At 42.4% G+C, this 26,663-nt stretch overlaps 1 protein-coding gene across 6 annotated transcripts in view; it reads left to right on the top strand.

Moving 5' to 3' along the window:
- Window positions 1–26,436, top strand: part of LOC119020165 (RNA binding protein fox-1 homolog 2-like) — a 39,746-nt gene extending 13,310 nt beyond the window's left edge. For 3 of the 6 annotated variants that reach the window (XM_037099340.1, XM_037099332.1, XM_037099374.1), the window contains 11 exons: window positions 9,933–10,139; window positions 11,326–11,493; window positions 12,001–12,054; window positions 12,202–12,294; window positions 16,406–16,493; window positions 17,829–17,885; window positions 18,005–18,149; window positions 18,696–18,741; window positions 21,750–21,838; window positions 23,255–23,327; window positions 23,680–26,436. In XM_037099340.1, the coding sequence (XP_036955235.1) occupies window positions 9,933–10,139; window positions 11,326–11,493; window positions 12,001–12,054; window positions 12,202–12,294; window positions 16,406–16,493; window positions 17,829–17,885; window positions 18,005–18,149; window positions 18,696–18,741; window positions 21,750–21,838; window positions 23,255–23,327; window positions 23,680–23,724 (1,065 nt within the window). In that variant the 3' untranslated portion in view covers window positions 23,725–26,436. Of the gene's footprint in view, window positions 1–9,932; window positions 10,140–11,325; window positions 11,494–12,000; window positions 12,055–12,201; window positions 12,295–16,405; window positions 16,494–17,828; window positions 17,886–18,004; window positions 18,150–18,695; window positions 18,742–19,165; window positions 19,203–21,749; window positions 21,839–23,254; window positions 23,328–23,679 lie in introns of those variants that run through there. The other 3 variants (XM_037099349.1, XR_005075241.1, XM_037099359.1) reach the window with 3 other exon arrangements.
- The last annotated feature ends 227 nt before the right edge of the window (window positions 26,437–26,663 follow it).

Genomic DNA, 26,663 nt, shown 5'->3' with positions numbered 1-26,663 from the left:
TCTCTCTCTCTCTCTCTCTCCCCGTGCGTGTGCGTTCCTTCCAGTCTTTTTTTTTTTTTTGCGTGTGTGCTTCTCTTTCAGCTGTACCTTGGATTCCTGCTCTCTTTACTGTTTGACCTCTTTTCTCCCTCCTCTCGCTCTCCCCGGGGCCCTGGCAGCTGTTATCTCAATGTTTTCCTCCAAGAGCCCCTGGAAGAGGGGGATGGGTTGGAAAAGAGAGAGAGAAAGAGGGAGAGAATGGGAGCAGGAGAATAGAAAATTGATTTTTAAGGTGACGGGACACCCTCTGGCAGTTACCAGGGAAGCCCGTGGACGAGGGAGCTGAAATTATGCAGACGTCGACAAATGAGAGGAGGCGAAAGAGATGGAGAGCAACTGGGAGATTTGATAATATTGTAGGTCAACTGGAGGGAACTAGTTTGCTCAGTGACGCAATTTCAGACCGTGGAGCTGACTTTGCAGTTACATGTGTATGAGTCCAGAATTGCCTTATGACCGCTGGCACTTATTAGCGCTTCTGTAGTGTCACCATACACTCATTTCTTTTTTTGCCTTTTGCTTTGAGTCTTGAGCAGATCAGGTGCAAAAAATACTTTCTCAAGCCCCACCTTAGCTTTGTGCCCTGAGGCGAGGGAGAGACGCTTACCTGCTGCAAAATTACACACACACACACACACACACACACACACACACACACACTGCCACGCTTGCATAAATTGAAAGCGGGTCGAGAGGTTTCAACTCCTCCACCTCCCACACCCTCCCCAAATCTTGTTATTGATCCTTCGCAGGGTTAACAGTGATGGTCGTTAAATGATCCCAATGAGCCATGTTGCCGTGGCAACTTGCATGAGTCATTCATTTTGTGCAAATTGTTAGATGGTTCGAGGCGCGAGGAGAGAGTTGTCGGGAGAGCCATGTGAGGTAAACACCTTTTGCACTGCGCTTCTAAAGAAGAAAAAAGAGAGGGAGAGGGAGACGGTTATCAAATTGCCCAAACCTGTGACGGTTATGCCTCTTTAGCTGCTATTTGCATCTCTAATGGCTCTAAAAGCACTTGCTGTGAGGCTTTTGTGAAGGAACCTGCCGCTGAAATAGATAGGGGTTGCCCCTCGCTGACTCTTCAGATGGTGCGGTTGACAGTGACAACACCGCCCTGGCGCTGGCTTGTGTGCATTTTAAAAACCATGCTGGATAACCAAATGAGTGTTGTATTATTGACTGGGCTCTAAACAAGACAAACTCGTTTCATGGTCAAAAGCTAACGTAGTGAAAGAGGTGTGTGCAAGTTAGGTAAACACATGTGTGTCTGCGGGTCTGTGTGTTCACCTGCCCGGGGTGGCGTGTGTGTATCTTAATGAGGAGACAATTGATGTCATCGTCTTTTTGTTTTCGAGTGTTTACCTTTCATATAATGCGGACTGTTGACAGAGCTCATGGAGTGATGGCAGGGAGACTCAGTGATGTTGACGGGGAGTCTCCCAGAAATGGCGTGCGAGGAAGGGGGAATCATACGTGAGACCCTTACAAGGGAAGGGGAGGGGGGGTGTATTGGGAGGGGTTTGTTTGACAAGCAGACATGTTACCCTATAAGGAGATGGAGAAGAGTGTGGGAGGAGGAGCCACGGGCATCGCCGATATCCTGTTGCTATGAAGCAAATGGGCTTGATTGACATGCGTGGGGGCGGGACGTATGCAAGGGTCCCGTCTGGATTTTATGAAGCGTAAAGAAGCAAAGCACACAGCAGAGAGAGTGGGAGGAAAGGGAGAATGGCAGCAAGAGGAGTGGAAGAAGAAGAGCAAGAGGGGGAGGAGGAAGAGTGATGGAAGAGGAGGGGGAGGGAGGGAGGGAGGGAGGGGTTGACGTGGGATGGAATAATTTAACAAGAGGGTGTCTCCTGGCTCATCGGTATGCCACACACGCACACACACACTCACTCACACACGCGCGCGCGCACCGTAAACGTTTCTCCAGCTGTTTGCAGCTTGGGTAACATCAGCACGGAGTCAAGAGCCAAGATCTGAGCGGAGCACAGCTTCCCCAGTTTAATGCCATTATTGAGCCAAAATGTGAGCTGCTGCTAACAGCATGAATCACATTTTCCATCGTCAAGTTTGTTGAATTAGGCTATAGACTAATGGCTGGAGGCCCGAGAAAGTAAGATACTGAAATGTCATTATTCATGTGAAATGACCCAGTGTTGCCCTAGTTAGCTTTTAGCCATCCTCTCCTCTCCTCTCCTCTCCTCTCCTCTCCTCTCCTCTCCTCTCCTCTCCTCTCCTCCTCGCCTCCTGTAGTGTAGTGAGACTGCTGCAGACGGGCACATTTTATAACATGCCTCCTCAGACACACTTGCTGCTGCTAACTGACCCGAAAGTAAGCCAGCTACAGCTACCGCTCTGAGTCACTGCCTTTGCCTGGCCAACGCATACACTTACACAACCCCTTAATGCCTCACGCCTTAACGGCAGGGGAGCGGACGCGCAAACACACACACACGCCGACATGCACACGACATGTACACAAACAGAAAACGTACACAAACCTGAGTGCTGGCACAAATGCGCAGCTTACAGTTTGACTACAGGGCAGCGCTTCTCTTTGGATCGACCAAGAACGGCCTCCCTCCTTTGTCCTTGTGTGCCTCCTCTTATCCTGCTATCTATGTGCATTTAGTCCGGAGGTGCTTTTATCCTGATGCGAGGCACAAAGGCCACTCGCAGTCAGCAAGAGGGCCCATAAGTTGACAGTTTGAGAGGGAGGGGAAAAAAGAAATATGCAGGCGCACACTATTTTTGTAGATACCAGGCTATCAAGTACAGAGAGGGCTGTTGAGAAGAGGCTAAAATGGATCTCCTCCGAAAAGGCCAATCGTCGAACACAAATACAAGGTTGTTTTTGGCTCCTACTCCCGCTTCTATTTTGGTCTGGCAGAAGGAGCAGCAACAGCCGGGGTTGTCCGTTCTCCTGCGAGGCTGTAGTCTGTTTCTGTGCATGAGCGACGATAATGAGGAGGATGTTGTGATTGAAAGGGATATAACGTGATCACCGGCGGTATAGACTGTGGGAAATAATTCAGAAGTGTCGCAGCCAAGACATGTACCAAGAGTGCGTTATGAAAATCCGAAGGCACTATCATTCTGTTTGAGTTGCATCACAACTTGTCAAGTCCAAGACTGACTCATCTGGTCGCTGAGTGAGTTGTCTCATGAGTCATCAATGTTGGGACTGAAATGCGACAACACTGGAGCCGTGTTGAACATTTTAATGTAGAGTAGGAGGGTGGTTTTCCCAACAAAAAGGTAGAGCTATTTTTTATTTATTTTTTTGCTCTGCCTCTGTTATGTAGTCAACAACATGCTCTGTAGCAACCACTACAGCGGGGGATTTGTGTGCTAGGTTTTCCCAGGGTTTCCTCAAATGTTTTCCTTCCTTCATTCTCGCTTATTGATTTGGTTCCAGGCTTATTGTCCCATGGAAGGCAATTAATTTCACAGCTTGCATCATACATGCGATGGCTTCAGATTCTAAACAAGACTAACAGTCTACAGCCATGCCAGCGGTCAGGAAATGCCATTAGTGCTGCTCGCCAGATGGTCTAAATAGCCCAACCAAAACATTTTTGTGACGTCAGGTTCGGGATACAACCAATTCTATAACTTTCTGTAACCAACACGTTGGACATGTGAATGACTAACAAGGGTCTGACCATCTCCCTTTTGAAAATCTCGTTTTTTGATTGTTACATAACCATTCCTTCACTTTTCTAATGATGTGTTCTGTCATCCTCATTGTTCAACAGTGTTGCATTTACAAACGTCTTCTCTTCGAGCATAACGTGACCCTCCAACACAGCAGCACTTTGAGTTACACGCTAACATCATCGGCAAAAGAGCGCCACAGGAATGAGTCCTAAAGCCTGTTTTTGCATTTTTGCACTTTTGCACTTTGGGTCCAGCAGTTTACTTGTGTGTTTACCACAATGTTTATGCTCTGTACTAACTGACAATCCATTTTAAAATCCTCTGGGATTTTTGCTGAGAAGATGAGGGCGATGCTGAGTTCTTGGTTGGCATACGATAATACATCAACCCTATCGCTCTCAGTGCAGCCCTGAATTAACGTCATGGTCTTTCAGGGGAAATTCTGCGATAAGTATATTCTTGATGACTTCAGTACTGAAAAACATTTGTGGTTTGTCATCTCTCAATAGCTGTTGAGTTCTCTCACAGGATGCTCGCCTCCCATTGTACTTATCTGGGTTCTTCTGCTTAAGACGGTGAAATAAGTCACTGCATGGCCCCCCTTTTGTTATAGTGTCATTGCACTAAAAACATATATTACAATGGTTTGTTTGTACATGCATTTTTTTTTTCAAACCAAACTACGTCCATACTGTTGTTGTTGTTCCCCTTTTTTGGAACGTCTTAAGTCAGTAGCATTACTACTTTCTACTACTCTTTACTTGAGCCATGATTTTAACCAAAGTATAAGACAACATGGCATTCTCACTAAAGATAGCACAACATAAGAGTTGAAAAATTCACTGAAGTGGTTGGGATTCATCCTCGGGGGAGCATGAGTGTGTGCACCAAATGTCATGACAGTATATCTAATAGTTGTTGAGATATTTAATCAAAGAGGTGGACAGACTGAGATCTGCTGCAAGTTTGCTGTACAAGCTTTTATTTCCATGTTATGCAGCCTGAGACTACAACTACGCTTGTAAAAAAAAAAAAAATGTCACCTCATTGCTGCGAAATGTTGGCAGTCTGTCTCTGCTCTACTTTTCCCATTTCACCACTTGACCCAACCTGGGGGATCAACTTTCCCTTTCTTGCAAGACACAGGAGCGGGTCTAGTTTCTCTATTTCAGTTTGTCATCCAGGTTAGCTCTTACCTGGTGACCCAGAATGACGCGCCCCACCTGCTATCATTTTTACCTCAGTTAATGGGCTGATGCAAGACAAAGTCATCCAGGGTATCATTTAGCATATAATGTATCTGGTCTCCTGCAGTTAAAAGTATGATCTGAACTGACTCATTTCCTTGTTTTTGCTCGCCTTTTTCTGTCTCTTTGAATCGAGCAAACATAATGAATACAGGATGTCTCATCAGAGGATTTCAGCTCGTGTTCGCATTATTACCATCGGTGATGTAACACTGTGGATCTTTGCTTTTCATAACAAAGAGGATGCTCCACACATATTAACCACTTTCTGGTTTATTTTAAAGCTTTTGTCTGTGAATTAGAGCTGCTTCTATTAACAGAAAACAAATTACAAGGAAGGGTTTGGAATCACCACGAAATCTATCCAATACAGTCTATTCTTTACGCCGTCAAATAACAGTTTTTCATGCTGAAAACTCAGGAATGACTAAGATTGTACAGGCCTGTATGTTTACCTACATATTGATATTATATAATCCAAACAGTCACAGGCCTCTCATAGTCTGTACAAATAATGAGCATTGAATACACACTGGAAACAAAGGTATAAGGCTGTCGTGCTACGGTGTTAAACCGAGGCAGCACAAGAAGGCGAGGATATGAGGGATGTTATCATTTAGCAAAAATCTTAATTTGGCTGCTTGCGGACAGGATTGGAAGAGGTTCATACAGCTGCAGGGTTTCAGAGGAGCGGACACAGCTGCTGTTTGAAAATGTGAATGAAGTTAAACTTGGACTCTGTGGTCAGTAATCTGCTGGCTGTCTTGCTCGAGTGCTCGGGCACTGAAGATCGGGAAAACGTGTTTTCTGTTCTGGCTGAGGCGGGGGAGTCTCTTCACCTGGCAGGAGAGCAGCAGAGGCAGTTCAGGGATTTGGGTATGAAAGGAGGATGTTTGCGTTGAAAAGGACGGCAGCATCGTTTTAGATTAATGACAAACGTGTATTTACTGTGTGTGATCAGGGAGAGGAGGGAGCTGGATAACCAGATGGCTGGTTGTGGTTTCCCGGCTGAAATCGGGCAGATCAGTGCCGCAATTATTAAAGGCTGAGTTCAGTGCAATGTCTCTGGTGTGTTCCCTAAAAGAAAGAAAGAAAGAAAGAAAGAAAGAAAGAAAGAAAGAAAGAAAGAAAGAAAGAAAAAAAAATGAGAATGTTCTTGTAGTTGAACATAAAAATAAAGACAATGATGCTTAAAGAGGTCTGTGATTACTGCATGAGCTGTATCACCTATTTGCAGTGTTGCGCTGTGGTTGAGCTGCTGAGATCTGTTCATGTAAAGGTCCAGTGTGTAGGATTTAGTGGCTTCTAGCAGTGTGGTTGCAGATTTCCTTGCCCTCAAATAAGATGGCTCCTTTAAACACGTTAATTGTGACTGGCCCTCTCTAGAGTTACTTTTGGTTTATCCGTTCTTGGCTACTGTAGAAACGCGGCGGTGAAACATGATGGACTCCTCATGGAAAAAGACCTGCTCCCTCTGTGGATGTGAAAGGCTCATTGGAAGGTAACAAAAACACAAAGAGTTAGTTTCAGGTGATTATACACTAATAGATTTTGTTTTTTTTTAAATAAAGAATATTATATTACATTTCTCTAAATAGATCCTCTTAAATCCCACAAACAGGACCTTTTAGAAGCAATAGAGCCAACAGTCTTTGTTATACCTTTTAAAATGAACAACACACATCAAACTGTTGATTAAATAATGCCTTGTCATCAGTTTCTTGATGGCTCGACAGACATCATATCGATTTCATTCATATTTGCCAGTTACCGTCAGTAATATTAAGATTGCATCTCTGTAATTGCGTAATTATTCAAATTGAAGGTATACTTTGTAGTAATGGCTTTATAAGTGTTTAAAGGGCGATAGGGTTGATGTACATATCAAGGGTTTGATGAAAGTCTTTTATTTGGTATGTTGATACCATCAGTCCTGTTGATTATGTGAATTCAGTGAGTCTTCACTGGCACAGGGCACATGAGGGGTGCCATCTTCTTAAAAATGTTATTCCTAATAACAGGATGGATAGTTTAGCAGCCTTGAAATAATAACTTGGACATGTTATTAATAAAGGTTGTCAAGTTTTAAAGTATATAATCCTGACAAGATCAGTCAACAGAAACCAAAGGGATTTTATGTATTTATTTCACATGTACTCATCCCAATGACAAGATGCTAAAACGCGCTGAAGCTTGTTATACTAAGTAATAAAACAAAAACGCCTCAGTATTTACTGTTGACGTATTTGTGTTCAGACAAAGTTTCCCTCTCCCTGTCGACTCGCTGCCTCTCATGTCACAATATCGATGTGATACGTGTCGACCGTGTGCATCCCCCGGTTTGTCACTGAGTGGAGGGGCCCGGCTACCGTGTCACAGGTGTGACGCTGAGAAAGGTCAAAAGCTGGGAGACAGATGGCATGCGTACACACACACACACACACACACACACACACCCTCCCACACACTTTTAACACTCCCAAAGGGACAGAGATCTATTGTGCAACTCAGATGGGCATCGCTGCAGCCTGTCACTCACACACACACACACACACACACACACACACACACACACACACACACACACACACACACACACACACAGAGATGTAGCTAAGCAGATGTCTTATATGCATGTAGTCTCTTTACTGGTGAAATTCATTTTGGTGGTGGAAAAAAAAGCCAGACTGTACTTTACCTAATGAATTATTGTTACTGCCTGCTTTTAGTGCTGCTACTGTTACTGCTGATAATAACATTAATGATGATAGTGATTAGAAGTAGGAGGTGAACAGGAAGATGAGCAAGGAGAATAACTAGAGAGCCACATGCCCTGGTTTAGATAATCTACCTGCTACAGTAATAAACCTCTGTTTGCATCTTGAGATGTCTGTGAGATGAAGTTAGGCATCTGAGATGCTCTTGTTTTAACCACGGTGCTTTCTGACAGTTTTCTATTTTTTGATTTTTAATTTTCCTACACATCTCAAAGTGAGCCAGCCACTACCTGTGTCTGTCTTGGGGATGGTTATTGGACTGAGTTAACACCGGGGTCAAGGATGGAAATCATTTCATCCCTGACAAAAGCCTAATAGGCAACAGTGTGTTGTATTTTTATTAGCCATGTTAGCAGTACACCGTGATATTTGGCACAGACGTTTTTGCCCTTCACAGGTTGAATTGTAATAGCTTTGGCTGTCTCCTCACTCACTAAACTTTTAATTTGTTTATACTTTGTTTTATGGCCAAATACCCACAGAACTAATAACATTCAGCTGCTCTTGTGCTGTGCTCATTAGCCTGATTTGCTGATTAAATGTTAATGTGAACATAGTGAACACATTACCTGCTACACAGCAATACGTTAGCATTGTCACTGCGAGCATGTTAGCATTCTGTTGTTAGCATTTAGCATTAAGTATTACTGTGCCTATGATTTAACCTCACAGAGCTGCCAGCTTGATTTAGACCAGCGCTCCTCAAACCGTTTCAAAACAAGGACCATTTAACCAATAAATACACCCTCATTAACGTGCTAACTTAACAGCAACCCCAAAAAAAGAAACGTCCCCTTTCAACATATTACAAATTGCAGCCTAATTAGATGACGACCTCCGAAAGTAGCATAGCCTTCTCGCTCATCGTTGATCTTTGTCTCTGTTTCCATCTTAATGTGAACACTCCAAATGTCTGTCTTCAAACTGGACGATGTTGACAGTCTGACGCTGAGGTCCACCGCACCGATCATTTTTGACACGAATCATAATATCAGTGTACGTATGTCATGCAGGCAGTGTTGGAAACGGTCACAAAACGGTGGGCTGTGTTTGCTGAAGCCTGACAATGCAGCAAAACAGCCAATTCGAATGGCAATGTTTGAATTTACATACGAGTTGATTTTATCTTTAAAAACAGCACATCTAGTCTACTCACTACGGGGACTTTGGTGTCACTCGGCGTCGTTCAGAGTCACAGACAGTTTGAGAAACACTTAATCTAAAACATGATATTTTCCCAAATCTGCTCATGGGTCGTGGTCGTGGAGCACTTTTTGAGAAAGGCTGACTTAGATTCTCGTTGTAATTATCTAACAATGTTGTCAGTGAACTGAGCCAAAATATTTTCTCAGTGTGCTGCAGTCTTGAATTGATTTTAGCATCCTGCGCAGCTATTAGGGAGATATAAAAAGATCTGAAGACAGTGATGGTCAGTTTGTCTGCTGCAGCCGGCCATGCCTCTTCTATCAGTCATCACCTTTTATCGTCCATCCCCCCCTTTTCTCTCCCGTCCCTGCTGTCTCCTGCCGCCCTCTAGCTATTACCATTTAGGGTATCCATGCCCTGCTGCTAGCAGCAAGGAATGTGTGTGTGTGTGTGTGTGTGTGTGTGTGTGCGCGCGTGTGCGTGTGTGCGTGCGTGCTTGTGTGTGTGTGTGTGTATGTGTATGTGTATGTGTTTGTGTTCCGCCATGTGTTTGTGGGTGCCTGTATTGTCCTCCTACGCACTCTAGTGCCGGTACCATTCGGTGATTTTCGGGGGCTAATAACGTGCGCAGAAAGACTTGGGCAGGCCTCCTTCCTAACAGTTGGTCTTTATGTGAGCATGTAGGTGTGTGGGTGTTTGCGTGTCAAAGGTGATGCGTGTGCAGAGGCGTTTGTGAGTGTGTGTGCAGGCGTTAGACACTCACCATTGTACAACACTCTGAGCGTGGAGGCATCTGACCCTCAATAATAGATGTGGCTGCAGTGAATATTTAATGAGTTTGGGGGTGTAGATGCATGGACACGTTTACACACACACACATACATGTGGAAATGGAAATATAATATCCACACCTGCATGACGTTCGGACCGAGGAGCATGGGAAAGAGTTCTCTGTGTGTTCGGGGTGATGCTCTCGGTAAAAGATACTGTGGATGTTAGCCAGCCGGCTACTTTAGCTCTCGCTCCCCTCATCACTCCCGTCTTTCTCTTCCAATAGGGCTCTCAGGATAGTGCTGGCGGTCAGGAGGGACTCGTACCACCACCTTTCTCCGCGTTCCCTCCACCTCCACCGCCGCCCCCCCAAAACGGCCTGACCCTGGATTACGGGGGTAGCCTGTACGCAGCGGGGGCCGTCCAGGGCCCCGTGGAAGCCGGCGGAGCAGTGAACAGCGCCGCCAACGCTGCCAACAGCCTCAGTGCTCAAGTGAGTGCCAGCCTCTTCCTCTGTGTGCTGCCCACATCAGGTCTTTGCCTTGAGAGGGTGCCGAGAGTGAGAGTGCGGAGGAATATGTGTTATAGATTGAAAAGTAAATATAGTAAGTCGCTGGGATGCACCGATCTGACTTTTCTTCTCACAATACTGATGCCGCTACCCAGAACCTGCTCACTAACCATCCAAATGACACATCTGATCATCCTTTTTCTGTAAACCAGAGAAAATATTAAGATTACCCCCCCAGTAACATGAAGCTGTAACTATTCATCAGTTCTAAAGGAGTAACATGCTTAAACATGCCCCTGTCACAAATTCAAAAAATGCACCTGAATCCGAGACTGTAGCTTAGAGGCGTTTGAACAGGTAGTTTGACACTCGCTTCAGGGGGCTTCAGCAGAGTGAAGAGGGACAGAACAGGGGGAAATAAAATGTGAATGTGCCCCAAACACTATAGCACAGATAATCGCTGGAAACCACTATTACTACTACACTACTGCTGCTGCTACTGGCAAGCAAGCCGGAGTACATTATTATTTCTACTTTATATTTCTAAACGTACGCCTCTTAATCGCATCTTTCTGCTCCACACTGCTGATGGATGATTGCTTTATTTAGACTTCAGACTGAGATAAAGCATTAGCATGATCATAGATATGTATGATAATATGTGACATTATAATATAATATTCATTTTTTGTTGAAAATATATGAACAACAGTATTAGAGAGGTGTAATTTCAAGACTGTTGTATTGTCCTATGTTGCAAGGGGTGCTGGAAATCCTTGAAATGCTTACGTTTTAGTTTCTAAATCAACAGCTTTATAATTGCTCAGCTAGATTTGACAAAACTGAACTTTTTTGTGTTAATACTTCATCCGTCTGTATAATCAAGTAACATAGATTTGATTGTTTAGAGCCACATGTGATTTAATGTATTTGTGTATTATGTATAAATGTGTAATGTACCACAGTCTGTCATCTGACTGTAGAAAGATCTGTCAGCAGCTTGCACAGTTTCCTGCCATTTTCAATATAAAAACACTTGATGAATCTAGAAACTGGTTAAATAAAGAAATGGTCTTTGTAGACCCAAAGCTATCACACTGTAAACAATGACAATTTAGAAAAATTTCTAGCATCTCATCTCATACATCTCTTCCTTTCGTCCCTGCAGACAGATGGGTCCTCCCAGATTGACGGTCAGTCAGGGGTCGGCTCAGGAGGAGGAGGCGGTGGAGGGACGGCGGGGGTCGATACAGACGACAAGGGGACCCCCAAACGCCTCCACGTGTCCAACATCCCCTTCCGCTTCCGAGACCCAGACCTGCGGCAGATGTTTGGGGTACGTATAGCAGAATATACCCTGTTTCACTTTGCATCGTCAGATGACAGTAAGGCAGAGAAAGTGGCTTTGTATTAAAAACACAACTCAAAGGATCAATCTGGTGATGTCAGCGCTGGGACCTCAGATTTCTTCTTGACCAATTATTTTACATCATAGTGTGGAATTGTGAAGGGAAAAAAACGTTCTCTGGTATCAGTTTCAGATAAAGGGAATCAGTTTTTGTCCCACTTGACAACAAAACCTTGCTATTCCATCGGGTAAAAACGCTATTTAAAGTCAGGTGAAGAAACCTGGCCTTGTGCTCCTTTTTTTTTAGTCAGAGGAATGTAAAATGCAGTGCAGGGAAAAGAGCAGAGGAAGATCTGGTGGAAGGAAAGACTAGCAGGGCTGGCTCCGTGCCAGCTCATCATGGTTGAACAGTGCTGACACCCCGTGGCAAGATGCAGCACATGACTTACATGCCTGTTCAGCCTCTTCATGTTCTTCCTCCTCTTTCCTTTTCAGCAATTTGGCAAAATCCTCGACGTCGAGATCATTTTCAACGAGAGGGGATCCAAGGTAGGAAGTTGGAGATTGCATGAAATGTTCTAAAAATGTGTCACCAAATCTGAGCCAAGCAAAAGCTTAACTGCTATTTTCAACCTCCTCTCGCTTCCCCCCACCCCTCCCTCTCTTCTCCCATTCTCCCCTCTCCTCTGCTCGCAGGGCTTCGGTTTTGTAACGTTCGAGTCGAGCGCAGACGCAGAGAGGGCCCGAGAGAAGCTTCACGGTACGCTGGTGGAAGGACGTAAAATCGAGGTAACTCACCAACCTCGCCCCTCTCTCTCCCCCTTCCTCCCCTCCTTTTTTTCTTCCTCTTCTTTTTTCTTTTCTTTTTTCTTTTTTTTTTTTAGAAACAGTGATCATATTCTCCTCTGTTTCCCCTCCATGTCCGACTATGAGAATGAGTATGTTCTGGTCGTTTCTGCCCCAGAGGTTTCCGGATGGCTGTATGTGTTCAACTCTAACCCCTCTGGCTTCACTATAGCATGGTGCAGTGGTGCCGCGCACACAGAACGTCTCTTACGACGGCACTTCCTGTTGATGTTTTATGCTGTCGTTGCTGTTCTCTGTCGTTGATGTTGTGGGCTGTCCATTGCACCTTGATCTTAAAAAAAAAAAAAAAAAAAAAACTAAAAAAAAATAGCTGTGTGATTTGCAAAGCATGCTGGGTGGAGTGGCTACACAACAGGCATGGCTGGAGAGACGTCACTGCGACAGGGTTGCTGACGATATCCGCTTCTGTCACAGCATGTAGGATCTTATCTTGTTTTAAACTTTTCTTTTTTGTTTTCCTGCACCTTTTCCATCACCAACATCACTTCTTCCATGATCATGATGAGTGGCCATGTTTGGTTTATGGTTGTGTTTATGACTAGAAGGGCGGTTAACAGCCTCTCAGTTATTTTTCCTCTGAAAAAAAAAGTGCTTGCTGGTGTCTGTAAGAGGCTACTGTATGTTGCATGGATGGATCATGAGGTCAGAAATCGTCTTGGAAGTCTTTCCACTCCTTTCTGTTTAATATTACGTGGGGTGCCTCTGGGTTTTTAGCAGTTTTTTTTTTTTTTTTTTCCGTTTGATGTGTTCAGACATTGATGCATGACGGGGGCATTTTTCAGGGGGCAGTGTTTGGGGGAATAAGATTGCCGTGAGAAGTGTGGTGTCATTTCTGATGCTTCAAAAAAAAAAAAAAAAAAAAAGATGTTTAATTTCAGACGTGCAAGATGGATGGGGAAAAAGAAAAAAATGTTTTGTTTACGCACACACTTGCATCCACCAATCCTGAAAAAGGAAACGCCAGATCTCATGGAAGTGCATTTTGTTGTGACATCTTTTTTTAATTTGATTTTTCAGCATGAGCTCGGATTTCAGTTGCAAATGGCCTTGGGAGATCAAATACACCATGCTTTTGCCATTTGCTCTGGCTCTTGATTTTAAAATCACGCTTTATCTACTTTATTTTATTTGTTTTACTTGCTACTAAAGCTCCTGCATGGTTTCGAATGTCCTGCACTCTTCTTCTCTGTCTCTCTCTCTGTGTGAGTGTGTGTGTGTGTGTGTGTGTGTGTGTGTGTGTGTGTGTGTGTGTGTGTGTGCGTGTGCGTGTGCAGAATCAGAAATATGGAGGGCGGAGAGAGGATGAACATGTGACGAGAATGCAACAGATAGCTGTCGTTCCTTCTCCTTTCCTTCTTTTTTTATTGGTTCTCCTTCATCTCTCTCCACTCTTTTTCACCAGGCCAGTCTGTCTGTCCTTGTCTCTTTCTCCCAGTTTGTGTGTCCCCATATGCACCTGCATTTCTGCTGTCCGTCCCTTCCCCCATATCTCTGTCCATTTTCCTGTCCTGTGATGTAGTCAGGTAGGATAGATCAAGTTTGATTTTGAGTGATTATTTTCTCAGAATATAATCTGGGTTGTAATTAAAGGGTAGTTCCCCCCCCCCAAAATCTGATGTTAACTTTTGACATTTTCTGTTTCCTTTTATTTGATCTGTGTTCGTAGTGGGTTTAAACCAGTAGAGGCTAGCTTGTTGTCCAATGGCTGATACTTGTAGGTGACACGTGACCTGTGACATCACTTCCTCTCTACCACAGGGTGGGGGTTGCTTCTCATTACCTCGTTTTTTTGTTTATGTTTTTCTTTTGGTTCATCATTTCTTTCTTACATATATTTTCTCTATTTCCCTGATGATTTTTGTATGTTGTTGTTGTTGTCAGTCTCCACGGTAACTGCTCGCGTGTCCTCACGCCGTTTCCCTGGCAACGGTAAGTTGTGTACACATGGCATCATCTTTGAATGACCCCTCCCCCCACCCCATCCGTCAGTAAATTATAAGAAAAAGATAAAATGCACCCAACATCCAAATGAAGGACTCCTTTACTGAAGGGAGCTTGATTGATTGATTGACTGATTGACAGAACCTGATTGGCTAATCCTGTGATTGATTGGGGAGGTGGTGAATGAAATGATTACGAGATTAGCCCTTGACCGCATGGCATTATAGAGGCCACTTGTATAACTGAATGTACTGCATCTATCTGCAAGTGCAACAACTATGACTACCACTTCTTATGCATTCATTCCAATCACCTCTCTAACTGCATTCAGCATTTAATTCCAGAGCTGTATCCTGCATGGTTTACTCTCTTTCTCGTCATCTGTATGACGTCATATAGTACTATGTCATCTCTCTGTGTCATGTGTCAGCCAATAGCTGCATTTTTGCACCTTAGTGGGACAGCATGCTCAAGCATGAGTGCTATGTCAGCTTTACTGGAGGAGGGAATAATAGTTGTCTGTTTCTCATGGTGTACTGAAGTACTTGATTATCACTTTCTGTACCACTCTGTAGTCTGCAGATAGTTGTAGAGGTATGGCTGCTCAGACTTAACATCCAAATGAAAGATATGTGTATGTGGATGAGTAGTGTGCGCCCCCAAAGAGGATGCAAGCTTATTTTTTACGTAGCAGCAAATCTACTCTTCATAACGTAATTTTAGCATTTGAGAAAACAAAAAAAGCTGTCATGAAACAATTCAGACACACCAGCAAACCCAAGTACAAAACCTTGTCACTGATGAAGTAACGGCAGCTTTTCTTTGTTTTGATTTCTGTAACGAGGTGTCCTTGTTTTTACTTTTTGATCAGTTTGGTTCTGGATGATGTGTGTTGGTGGTTGTGTGCTTTCCGAGGTCTCTCTGGTGTGTGACACTGATCTGGAATGCCTGGCAGTGTTTCACAACCATGGTTTGATTTAGTTTCTTCTTTTTTTCTTCTATTTTTTTTTTTTTTTTTGAGGAATGATATTTGCATCCCCCATCCTCCTCTGTCTTTATATCTCGACTTCTCTCTCTCTCTGTATACTCGTTCTTGCTCCATTCATCATTTCTCCATTGTTGCTCATGTACAGTTAGAGCCAATGTAGGCAAATGGTCAGATGTGTTCTGTGTGTGCGCGTGTGTGCGTGTGTGTGTGTGAGAATGTATCGCATCTTGTTGTTTCCGTTTGTTCATTAGAGGAATTGCACATTTGGATGGATTGTTCACTCTCTCTGCCTCTCTCCTCTCCACCTCATGTATGTGTTTTTTCTGTGTCTTTTTCCATGTGGACTGGCTCCTCCTCCTGCATCCCTCTATATTTCTGTCTCTTTGCTGTCGTTCTCTCTCCCTCCCTGTACTCCTTTTTCTGTATGATGTGTATTTGATTGGGAGGGCTGCCAACCTTTTTTGATTGGTCTTCTTGCTGCATCTGATGCTTGCTGATTGGCTAGTTTTTTGCTCAACTCTGGTGATGTGATGCGCTCTTGATTGGCTGCGTGTAATTTGTGTATGAACTCTTTCAATTGATGTTTTTTGCATTGTGTTCAACTGATGAATCTGCCGCTTAATTCACCTTCTTTTTCCCTCCTTTTTTTCAAAGGTAGCAATATATAATGGTCTTGGATTTTCTTTTTGAATGCTTTTGTTCTGAGATATTTCGTTGTTTTCTTTGTTCTGTGTGCCGATGGTTGCATTGTTTGTGTGCAAAACTGCCTGACTACTCACCAGGATCCTTGTTTTTAAATGTCTTTCTCCTTCAAAAGAAGCGCATGCATCAAATACCATCGCTGCTCATCAACAGAATTAACCTCTGTCATAAGTTTAAAGAAAAAAAAAAAGAACAACTGTTTAAAGTGTAATGACACCTCACACTTAAAGCTAAATGTGAAACCTCTGACCATGAATCTCTCACAGAATATATTCAGTTTAAAGAGAGCTAAGGCACAGATTGTAATGTGATCGACTCTGTATCAGTTTGATAATTCCTCACTGCTTTATTACATGTTGAACTGAGTTGACTCGGCCCCTGACCACTTTTTCTGGTGTCCAGGTCAATAATGCCACAGCCAGAGTGATGACCAACAAGAAGATGACCACCCCTTACTCTAACGGAGAGGGTCTCGCAACTCTGCCATACGGTAATACACTTGAAACTGAATAAGCAGCCAAAGCAGGGTAATGTGACTTGAATAAATATCACCGCATAGATGAAAGTTTATCCATTGTAGTTTTATATCATCCTAGAACTTTGTGTTAGATTTGCTTACATTCACATGCACACTGAAATGCATAATATCTGACAAAATGGAAGAAAAGCTCAAGTTTTTGATTCCTGTTTTCTTGGGATCATTATTGCTGGACTATATAACTTTGTGAAACAACTGCTAGGAATGGAACAGTAGAAGATTTCATCCCAGATGGCAGTGAACGACAATTACAATAAGTTGATTGTGATGATTTCTTAATTATTGGATTAATCATGAATTGAGCTATTTGTGAATATCCTCACATGGATGACTTGCAAAAGCTCTCCAACTCACTGACGTACAGAGCTGTATTGGTTTCCTGATTCATTCCAAGTTGCCTGAGCCCGTCACCGTGGCTGAAGGCACGGCTTGCACACTGTGTAAATACTATGGCTTCCAGAATAAAGAATGACAGGAAGAAGAGGAAACCACCATTCATTAATCCTTCACTGGTGCAGGAGGACCTTATGATTTATTATTCCAGAATGTTTAAGTGTCATCGTAAGATGTTAAAGAATATTTTGTTGACTGTCGGGATCATATTGTGAATTGTAATTATGTTGGACAGGATAATTGTGAAATGTTCATATCGTCCCATGCCCAACAACAACAACAACATTATACTTAATTTGTAATCATGATGATGTGACTCTACTAAGAGTCTGTGTTATCATAACATTGAATCATCCTGTCCTGGCAGTAGGAACGGGTGATCTGATGATTTTAGATTGTGATTGCCCGTCTATGTTAAGTGATCACAGTAATGGAGCCAATTAGATTGAACCAGTTACTTCATCTCGCTATTTCTTGGGTGATACAAAGTGGTACTGTAACAAATGCAACCTGGGATACAGACCGCAACATGGCAGATAGGGAGCTTGCCAGAAAAGAGCTGTCTTTAATGCCATGATGTGTTGAAGTGATGCATGTATAGAAATTGGTCTGCCAATTGCAATTCTAACCTCTGCATGGGCCATTTCAAAATTAACAAAAAGAAAACAGTTGAGATTATTGATCTCTTATTGTCAGATTGTGACGTCATTTTTTTGGCCAGATCGCGTCCGCTTACCGAGTCGTGGACGCTCTCAGACCTAACCTGTGCAGACAGTCAGTCTGGGACTATACGTCCTTTCTTCACAATAAACTCACCGATCACTGTGAACAAATGCTTTTTGACTTTCCTGTCAAATTCTGCCTCCAATGTACTTTTATTTTTGTTGACTACAGCTGGATGGAAGTTGAGTCCCATGGTTGGCGCCATGTACAGTCCTGAACTCTACACAGGTATGACAACAAGGATTAACGTTATACCTCACAAGACGGATGGAGACAAGACACATGAATGCTGTTGTAATCCTGGAGGAATAAAGACGCTGTCGTTCTTCCCCCTCTCTCTCTGTCAGTACCGGGGTTTCCATACCAAGCAGCAGCAGCAGCTGCCTCCACCGCCGCGACCTTTCGAGGCGCTCATCTCCGGGGTCGTGCCCGGCCTGTCTACAGCGCAGTCAGGGCAGCTGTGCCACAACCTGCCATCCCGACTTACCCGGGGTAAACACACAAACACTAATGAGAACTGATAACTAGTAAACCGCTATTGACAAATAAAAAAAAAAAAGTTGTTTTAAAAGCATGTCTTCACGTAGTTAAAAATAATACCTCATAATTATGCATGTTGTGTGTTTTGATATATTTTCATTGAGCTGTTGATAGTTTGCTGAGCTGAAATACCATTTCCTTGTACCTCAAAGTGGTTAAATGATACTGAACTACATTAGGATCAAATGTCTCAGTGGATTAAAGTAACAGTAGTATCACTCTGAAGTTGATGCATTTGTATACAAAGAGGTGGTATTTTGTCTTGCATGTTGCACGGTGTGTAATAATCTCACCCTTCTTTCTCTTCTCTCTTTCACAATCTGTTTGGCACTGTTTTTCTCACCTCTCCCTCCCTCAATCGTCACCCTCATTTGTCGTTCCCCGCAATGCCCACATGGTGGCGCATCACACCATTTCTTTTGTCGACTTTTCCACCACCGCTCCCCTGTCCTCTCTCTTCTTTTTCTTTTCCTTGCCCTTCTCGTCTCTCTCTCTCAGTGTGATGGCCTATCAGGATGGCTTTTACGGTGCAGCTGATCTCTATGTAAGTATAACTCTGTCTCCACTACTGCCTCACTCCTCACCTACGTTTTCCCCCTCTTGCCTGTGGGTTTTCAGTGTGAAATGGCAAAGACCAAACCCGTAGAGACGTGTACTTTTGGGTGTTTTTTGATTTATCCCAGACACATTTTAAGTTTTCCTGACTTTAAGTACAGATAAAGCTTTTTCGACACAATGTTCCACCTCATGAAATATTCCACATAGATATGAAAATAGCACTCAGCAGCCCCGGCACACACACACTTTTCATCAAAGTCTTCATTCATTAGTAGACTCCTCTAGGGTTTGTCTCTGTGCATTTGTGAGTTAGTTTGTACCAATGTGATTTTGAGTGTGTGTCTGTGTGTGTAATGGTGTGTGTGTGTGTGTGACCAGGTTGACAATAGCTGTTTCTGTTCTCTCTGTAGACTAGTGTTTCAGGACATTAGTGGCAGATTGCCCCAGGTAGGGTTTACACACTCTGTGTGAGAGCCAGTGTGCATCCTCCTCGTCTCCAATGACTGCGTGCTGCTAGACATTATTGACCATCTGAGATTGAAATGCCTTCTCTGTCTTCTTCTACTAACTCACTGGATCCTGACATGGGTGGAGTTGCGGAAGGGGGAAGAAAAGAATTAAGTTGATATTTGAATTTGGATATTTTACAGAAAGCTGCCATAAATAAAATACCGACAGGAAGAGATGGACGTACATATTAGGATAGATTAGGTGAAGGCCAATGCTTGAACAGTGGACACATTCTTTAACCAGAATTTGCATTTGTAATACATTTCCATGACAAGACAACTTTTTATTTTTCCTCAAATGGCCTTTTGTCTTAATTCAGTCCAACATTAAAGGTCCCATATCATGTTTTTTGATTATTAGTCAGGTCTAGGTGCTATAAACACTGTGAAAGTATCAAAATGTTCAGTCTGTAGAGACAGCCAGTATTCAAAAAGTGTGCCTTTAAATGACCCTTTTGAAATTTGTTGGTGGGTGGTGACTGCAGACCAGTAGTCTCAAAGAATCCTAGAGAAGGACCCAGTGCTGCAGTCATGTACTGCTCGGATGGTCCCACTTACCGAGTTTGGATGTTGTTCCTCTGACCTCAGTGTGTTTTATGTGTGTCAGGTCGGAATGTGGGAGCAACACGGACAATGTTTTACATTTAATTGCAAGTGCACATTGACAGCTGTTTGGATATTTGAGTGACAAGAATGAGAAAAGGAAAAGGACAATGTAAACCTTGAGATATATTTCACACATATGCATGTTGCCATCAACCTGAATTTTACTTTCACTGGATTATTCTCACAACATAACTATGCACTATTAAAATTACAGGCTATTACAGGTGCTGCAGCTATGGGCAAAATGAGAAAAATGTTTTTTGTTTTTTTTAAACATAAAAGCATGTAATTCTCATAGACTAAAATAAAAAATCTCAACCTGAAAATAAGCATAATATGGGACCTTTAACAGACTAAACCTCATTTTTGAATTCAGTGTATTTTATTGTATTCTCAAGGCAAAAACAAAACAAACACAACCATGTTTTATATTATTTGACATTTTCGTTGCATACTTGCATAAAACTGAGGAAAAAAAGGATCAGTTTTTTTAGCCGGGACACTCATTCAATGAACATACCCAGAGGCGTTTTTTTATCATACACAAACATGCACATCAGGAAAATGTAGTGTGTCGGCAAGCTGCGTTGCCATGCTTGAAATGCAAACAGGACGTGAATAATGATCGTAGGGAGGGATGTAGGACAGCTTATATCAGCAGATAATTCAGACCCCTTCCAGGAATCTCCCTATCTGTTTCACCTGTGGCATGCTAACTGAATCAATGTCGGCATGCAGACATACTTACAAGGCTGACTCCTCGCCCAGTCCCCATTCCTTTATCTCCTTCTCCCCTCTTTCTTCTCTCTCTGTAAACCTCCTTCTTTCATTCCTCCTCAATCTGTTCATCCTATTCTTCCTCAGTCGATAACTGAAACCTGTTCCCTTCTTCTCTTTCTACTCTATTCCTTTCTCTCTGACTCGTCCTCCTCCTGTCTTATTTTCTACACCCACAGCCTTTTCTTTCTTCATCCCTCTGTACAAGTCATCTTTCTTCTTCCTCTCTCCTCCTCCTCCTCCTCCTCCCCTCCTCTCCCAGTTCAGCCTTCCTCCCATAGCAGCAACTGTGTGGTCCTGAATGCGGGGACTTGGTCGTGACTGATCCTTTAGGGTAGAATGCAGCGGTGTGTGTTTTTTTTTATTTTTTTTTATTTATAGGGATGTTTGGCCTAATACACTGTACGTTCTGAGTTTTGGGAAAGCATGCTGTGTCCGTCAGTGATTGGTCGCTGGCCACGTGAGCGTGGTGTGTGTGGTGTGTGTGTGCGCGCGCGCCCTTTTTTTAATCCGACTTGCTGACTGTGTGTTCTTACACCTGTAGTTTTTATTTTTTGTCTGTTCATTGCTGTCCATCCCAAACATGAATAATGACACAATCATCTTGCCACCCCTTCCCCTTTCTTTAACTGTGTGTTTTTGGTCGGGGGAACCGGGGTGGGGCACAGTTATGGGTATGAACTCTCTCTCCCTCCATGTCCAAGTCACGGTGGGAAGCATAATGCACGTAATTGCTGCATAGGGGAAGGCTACAAACAGTAAAGCACATCATGTACAGCTCAAGATGTTTTTTCCACATTAGTCATGGAGGGAGAGACCCACACAGAGCCTGAGCTACATCCTTGTGAATGCTGTACTGCACCAGATTAGCCAGTTTTGCTGACTGTCTGCTTGTTAATCTTTCGCTCTCTTCTCAGCAGTTTTTCTCACAATGTAACCCTTTAGATTCACTGCTAGTCCTTTAGTACGTAGAGGAAATACACCAAACCATTCTAACAACAGTTTACTTGTTTCTGTTTCGTCCCTCCTCTCCCTCCATTGCATCTCTCTCCTCTGTCACACACTCGCCTCTCTCTTGCCCTCCTCCATCGCCTCATCACAGGGAGGCTATGCGGCGTATCGTTATGCCCAGCCGACTGCGGTAGCGACTCCTGCAGCGGCGGCGGCTGCAGCGGCAGCTTACAGTGACAGGTGAGCTAGCTGTCCGGCACGGCTCGGTGCTGACGTGTCTCGGGACGATGGCTGTTTGCTCGCAGCGCTGTCCTCCTGTCACAAAGCAGTCGAGTCTAGTCACTTTGTTTTAAAGGCACATTTAAGATCAGCACAAGTGTACAAGTATCAAGGAAAGGTCAAAAACAAGCACAGAAATATAGGGCATAGGCCACGTTTCCACTGCAGAACTTTCTCCAGGGACTAGGACCCTTCGATTTATTTTTACTGTCGGCACCAAGATCTGAATTAAGTTCTGGGTACATTATTTTAACCCCTGCAAAGTCCCTGCTTTGGGTGTAGTACTTCCCAAAACCTAAGGGACGGGGCTTTGATCATTTAACATTCCTGATGGCCCATCAGGAATAAAACACAGCGCGTTATGGTGCATTTTTATTTCAGCCTCCCTTTTTTTTTTTAAATCTGCAGATGTAAATCCGTTTGTTTGTTGTTAATTGTGTTGTTCAACACATCTATATGGAGTTACAGACGATTTGACAGATGTACCGATGTTGTACAGTCAAGCATAAAAACAGTATATCAAAACGGCTGTCGCTTTTTTATATGTCAGCAGCTTAATAAGCCTAATCCTTGTGGGTCTTTAAACCACGATTTAAATGCAGACAACAGGCTGAAGGAAGCTTATATTCCCTTGTAAATTATTTCCTATGACTAAAGGTTCTGGGTGCTTCAGGTGGAAAAAACGGATAAACGGACAAAATCTCTGTGATGTCGCACTAATGACCACTGTTAATTCCTGGTAAACGGCTGGTGGTTGGTTTTGCATTCAGTAGAAAAGTAAAATTGGCAAACTTGTTTATTTCTGTTGTAATTTTTAGTCATAACTGTACAGAGAAACATTTAAAGATATATAATGAACAAAGCAGTCTGATCTATTTCACATTTCATCTGTGTCACATTCTGTGGCCTGACAGGTAAATTACATATACAACCAAACATTAAAGAGTTATTAATGAGTTATGACAGCATAAGATGACAATTTGAGAATTTTAAATCAATAAAATGCATATATTTTGAAATGGCTTGAAAAAACAGTGTTCTGTGTACACACATTGAGTGGTGAGACATTCAGGTTCAAATGCCAAATAACTAAAATGACTAATTACACCATTTAGGGTATAACATTGGTCCACAGAACAATATGTCACCTTGTGTGGATAACCTTTTTTGTATCATGAGACTAGGGGAAGACTTTTAAAGTATTTTACTATTTAATTTCTACACAAATCAAACAGGAAGTGAATTTTCAAAACGCCCTTTCCTTTCTGCGCTCACAGTGTATGAGTCACATTGTAACTCTGAGCCAAACGTTTCTTAATTTCTTCCAGGACATGTGATAGCTGATGACTCATGTTTGATTTGTTTATTTTCTGATAGCTACGGACGAGTTTACACAGCAGATCCCTACCATGCTGCGCTTGCCCCGGCTGCCTATGGTGTCGGAGCCATGGTAAGTCCCTATAGCTCCCATACCACTAAGCAATGTGAGCAAACAGTGTATTAGTTCAATTCGTAATATTTTACAACATCATTAGTTCCTATTTGCAGACCTTAATTTTGAGAAACAGGTCCCAAATATATTGGAATTTGTCATATGTAAATACAGTATCACCTGATTTGAGCTGGTTTTGAGGAGGGTCTTTGTGTCAAGAGCTAATTGGAAGTCTCAGTTAATGTGTATTTTAAATAAATTCCTCCATGGTAGATTGACTGTAAAAAAAAACAAAAAAAAAAACATAGAATATCGCCAGAGTGATTAAGAATAATGAGCCTAAATGTTTGCCTTTTGTTGTTTTCCGCAGGCCACACTGTACAGGGGAGGCTACAGTAGATTTGCCCCTTACTAAAGACACTACATTTCCCAGGAGCTCCACTCTTCCATTGAATTACTCTGAACGAGCTCCCTCTGTTGTCGTGGAGGTGGACTGCACCCAGTTTTAAAGTGTGGAGTCGACCACAACAAAGATATTTCCAGATCCCACCCCTGAGCAGTCCCACGTTTTCTTATATATGCTACTACAGAAATAGAGGAATGCTGTATTAAAGACTGATGGATGGCCTTTACATTAAAAAAAAAAAAAAAAAAGAAGAAAAAAAAAAGACTCAAAATGGCCACCTTCCCTATTGCACGGCTGTATCATAGTCCCCTTCTTCTTATTCCCCCGGCACTCAGCAGCACAAGACTCGGGATGGAGGCCAGATGTTCTTCCAAAGGCTGTGTGGATCACTGACATTTTAAATAGCTGTCAACCATGTATGAGACAGAGAGGAGTGCTGTGTTTGCCGGCACGCACTCGACATTTAAGGAAACAGAGAGGGGAAGCGAGCAAATCAAAGTGTCCACAAAGCATCGGAGCAGGAAGGCGCGTCGAAAGAGCGCCCGCAAAAAAAACATTTTGAACCAGAATGACGAGTCACTAATATGATTTGAAAAAAAAAGAAAAGAGAAAAAAAAGAAAAACACCCACTGATGGATTTTTTTGTAATTCCTCCTTTAAAGTGGGCAGATAGTAATGAGAGAGGATGTCCATTCTTGCTGTGTTCTGGTAGAGGGAGGCTGAACACGGCGGCTTGGAGGGACGATGTGACGGTTTATAACGCTACAGAAATCACGTCCGAAAGCTGAAGGAGGGAAGTTTTATTAGAGCTGTTCCTTACCTCAAGTTTTCTTAGTATGTGGAAATGGTGAACCTTTAAACTTAAAATTGTTATGATATGCAAAGAAATTAGTTTAGAGAAAAAAGTTACCAAATTATTATTATTATTATTATTATTATTGTAATTATTCTCATTCTTATCAAACCATTATTTTCTTTGACTCAGCAGCCACTGCTGTCATAGGACATGTAGATCCAACAGTGAACCTCGGGGTTAAAAATCAGTAAAATGAGCGTCTGTACGACAGATATTCCACCTTTTGGCTATCTGACACGATTACAGTAGAGTTTCACATCAGCTTCACTACCACTGAACACTACGAAAAAGTTCAACACTACACTTCTTTTCCTTCTTGAATTGATTTTTAGCTCTAGATCCAAACTCAGTCATCCACCCACGACCCCGGGGTTCAAGTACTCGTTGATCCTTTAATGTAGAGATTTATTATTTGGATTTTTCCCCTCGCGCTCCATCTTTTATAGAGCAAAGTCCAACAATGAATGAGTCTTCCTGAAACATACTTTAGTTGGTTATTGTGTTCAAGATGCTGCCAGCAGCAATTACTGAGCAAGAGAGAGATTCTGTCTGTGAGTGAATAGAAAAATATTTAAATGCAAAACACCTTACTATTGTGCATATTTCTATACCGTTGTATTCTATATTTCCAAGACGTGGCTTTTTTTGGCTTTTGTTTTTGTTCCAAAGATTTGTAGAAAGCACATTTTTCTGCCGTATGTATAAATATATTATCTTTGTTATTGTTATGATCATAATCCTTGATAATCCTATTGCTGTCTTTATTTACTTCTTTTTCATCTTCCATTTGTCTCTCTCTCTCTCTCTCTCTCTTTTTATTTTTAAATATCTGAAACTGTTGATCCTTTTTCATGAAGGTGCAAGTTCAATTTCAGTTTTATTTTAGAATTATTTTCATTTCATTTTGGTGGACATTTGGAGCTGAGAGTGTACCTGAGTGCTGACCTACTAAAGGTATGCTTGTAACACTACAAAGTTTTTGTCCTTACGGTGAAATATTCAGTCAGTCCATGCTACCTTTTATTTGTGTTTGTTTTTGCTTTGTTGTGGGTTGATCATAGGATCTGTCAGCATGATTATATTTCAGATTATACAGGAACGGCTGGATTGTTTTTCCCTTTTTTGTGTCCATATTTTGCAGGTGACTGCAGACATTTTGGATTGAATGAACATAGGTGTGTAGCACTTTTGGGCAAAACCAACTGTGTTTCTTTCTTCTTGAGTTTTCCCTGTATTTTATGACTTTTTTTGTCTGTAAACAGACTCCTTACATTTCAGTGGTTAAATCTGTAAGCTCGGCCCTTGTGGTTGCTGCAGATTTGTTTTGAAGATACCCGGTAAACGTCTGAAAGTGTTAGCCTATCTCTCATACATTAGCAGGTTAATATTCCTACATGGTGAAAAACAAAATGTCATTGTGGGATATGATCTAAATTTTGTGTTCAATGGAGCCGTTATGTTTTTGTTTTGTTTTTTTTTCCTTTTGATTTCGACTGTTAACTAATTTCAAAGCTACCATTGTGTTTTTCAGTTCTCACACTTGGAAAAACATGCAGGTCAAGGTCTCTTTTTCTCTATTAAATGTGCTGCTGTTGGATTTTCTCATGACATTTAACATTTCTTTTTTTTTAAATATCTCCAAGTTATTATAGAATGTGCTCTGGACAAAAAAATGCAGGGGGGGAGAAAAAAAAAAAAAAAAAAAGAAGAAACCTAGCCAAAGATGCTAACAAAAAGTCCCCAGCACGTTCTGGTTCCCAACTTGAGAAGTACTACATAAAATACACAAAGATGGACTTAACAAAGCCACTGACGGCATGGACAAACCAGCATGAGCGATACTTGTCAAGTTTAAAAAAAAAAAAGTTTTGCATGAATCTTGTGTCTTTCATATTTGACTCCTAAGCAGCCGAGCCCAGCTGCGTTCTTCTTTACCACTAAACTCTGTAGAATGACAGGCAGCTAGCAGTTTGACGCTAGCTCACACAACAAAGAGCACAGTGCTGTTTGACAAAAAGGCCTGCTGACAAACAAAATGGCTGCCGCACAACGGAACACAGGGCAGCTTCATTTTTCCTGTCACGGTTTTCTT

This window comes from Acanthopagrus latus, chromosome 1 (assembly GCF_904848185.1).
Source record: "Acanthopagrus latus isolate v.2019 chromosome 1, fAcaLat1.1, whole genome shotgun sequence".
In the NCBI taxonomy this organism is placed as follows: Eukaryota; Metazoa; Chordata; class Actinopteri; order Spariformes; family Sparidae; genus Acanthopagrus; species Acanthopagrus latus.
Note: the sequence above shows the minus strand (reverse complement) of the source record. Positions and strands in the feature narration are given on the sequence as shown.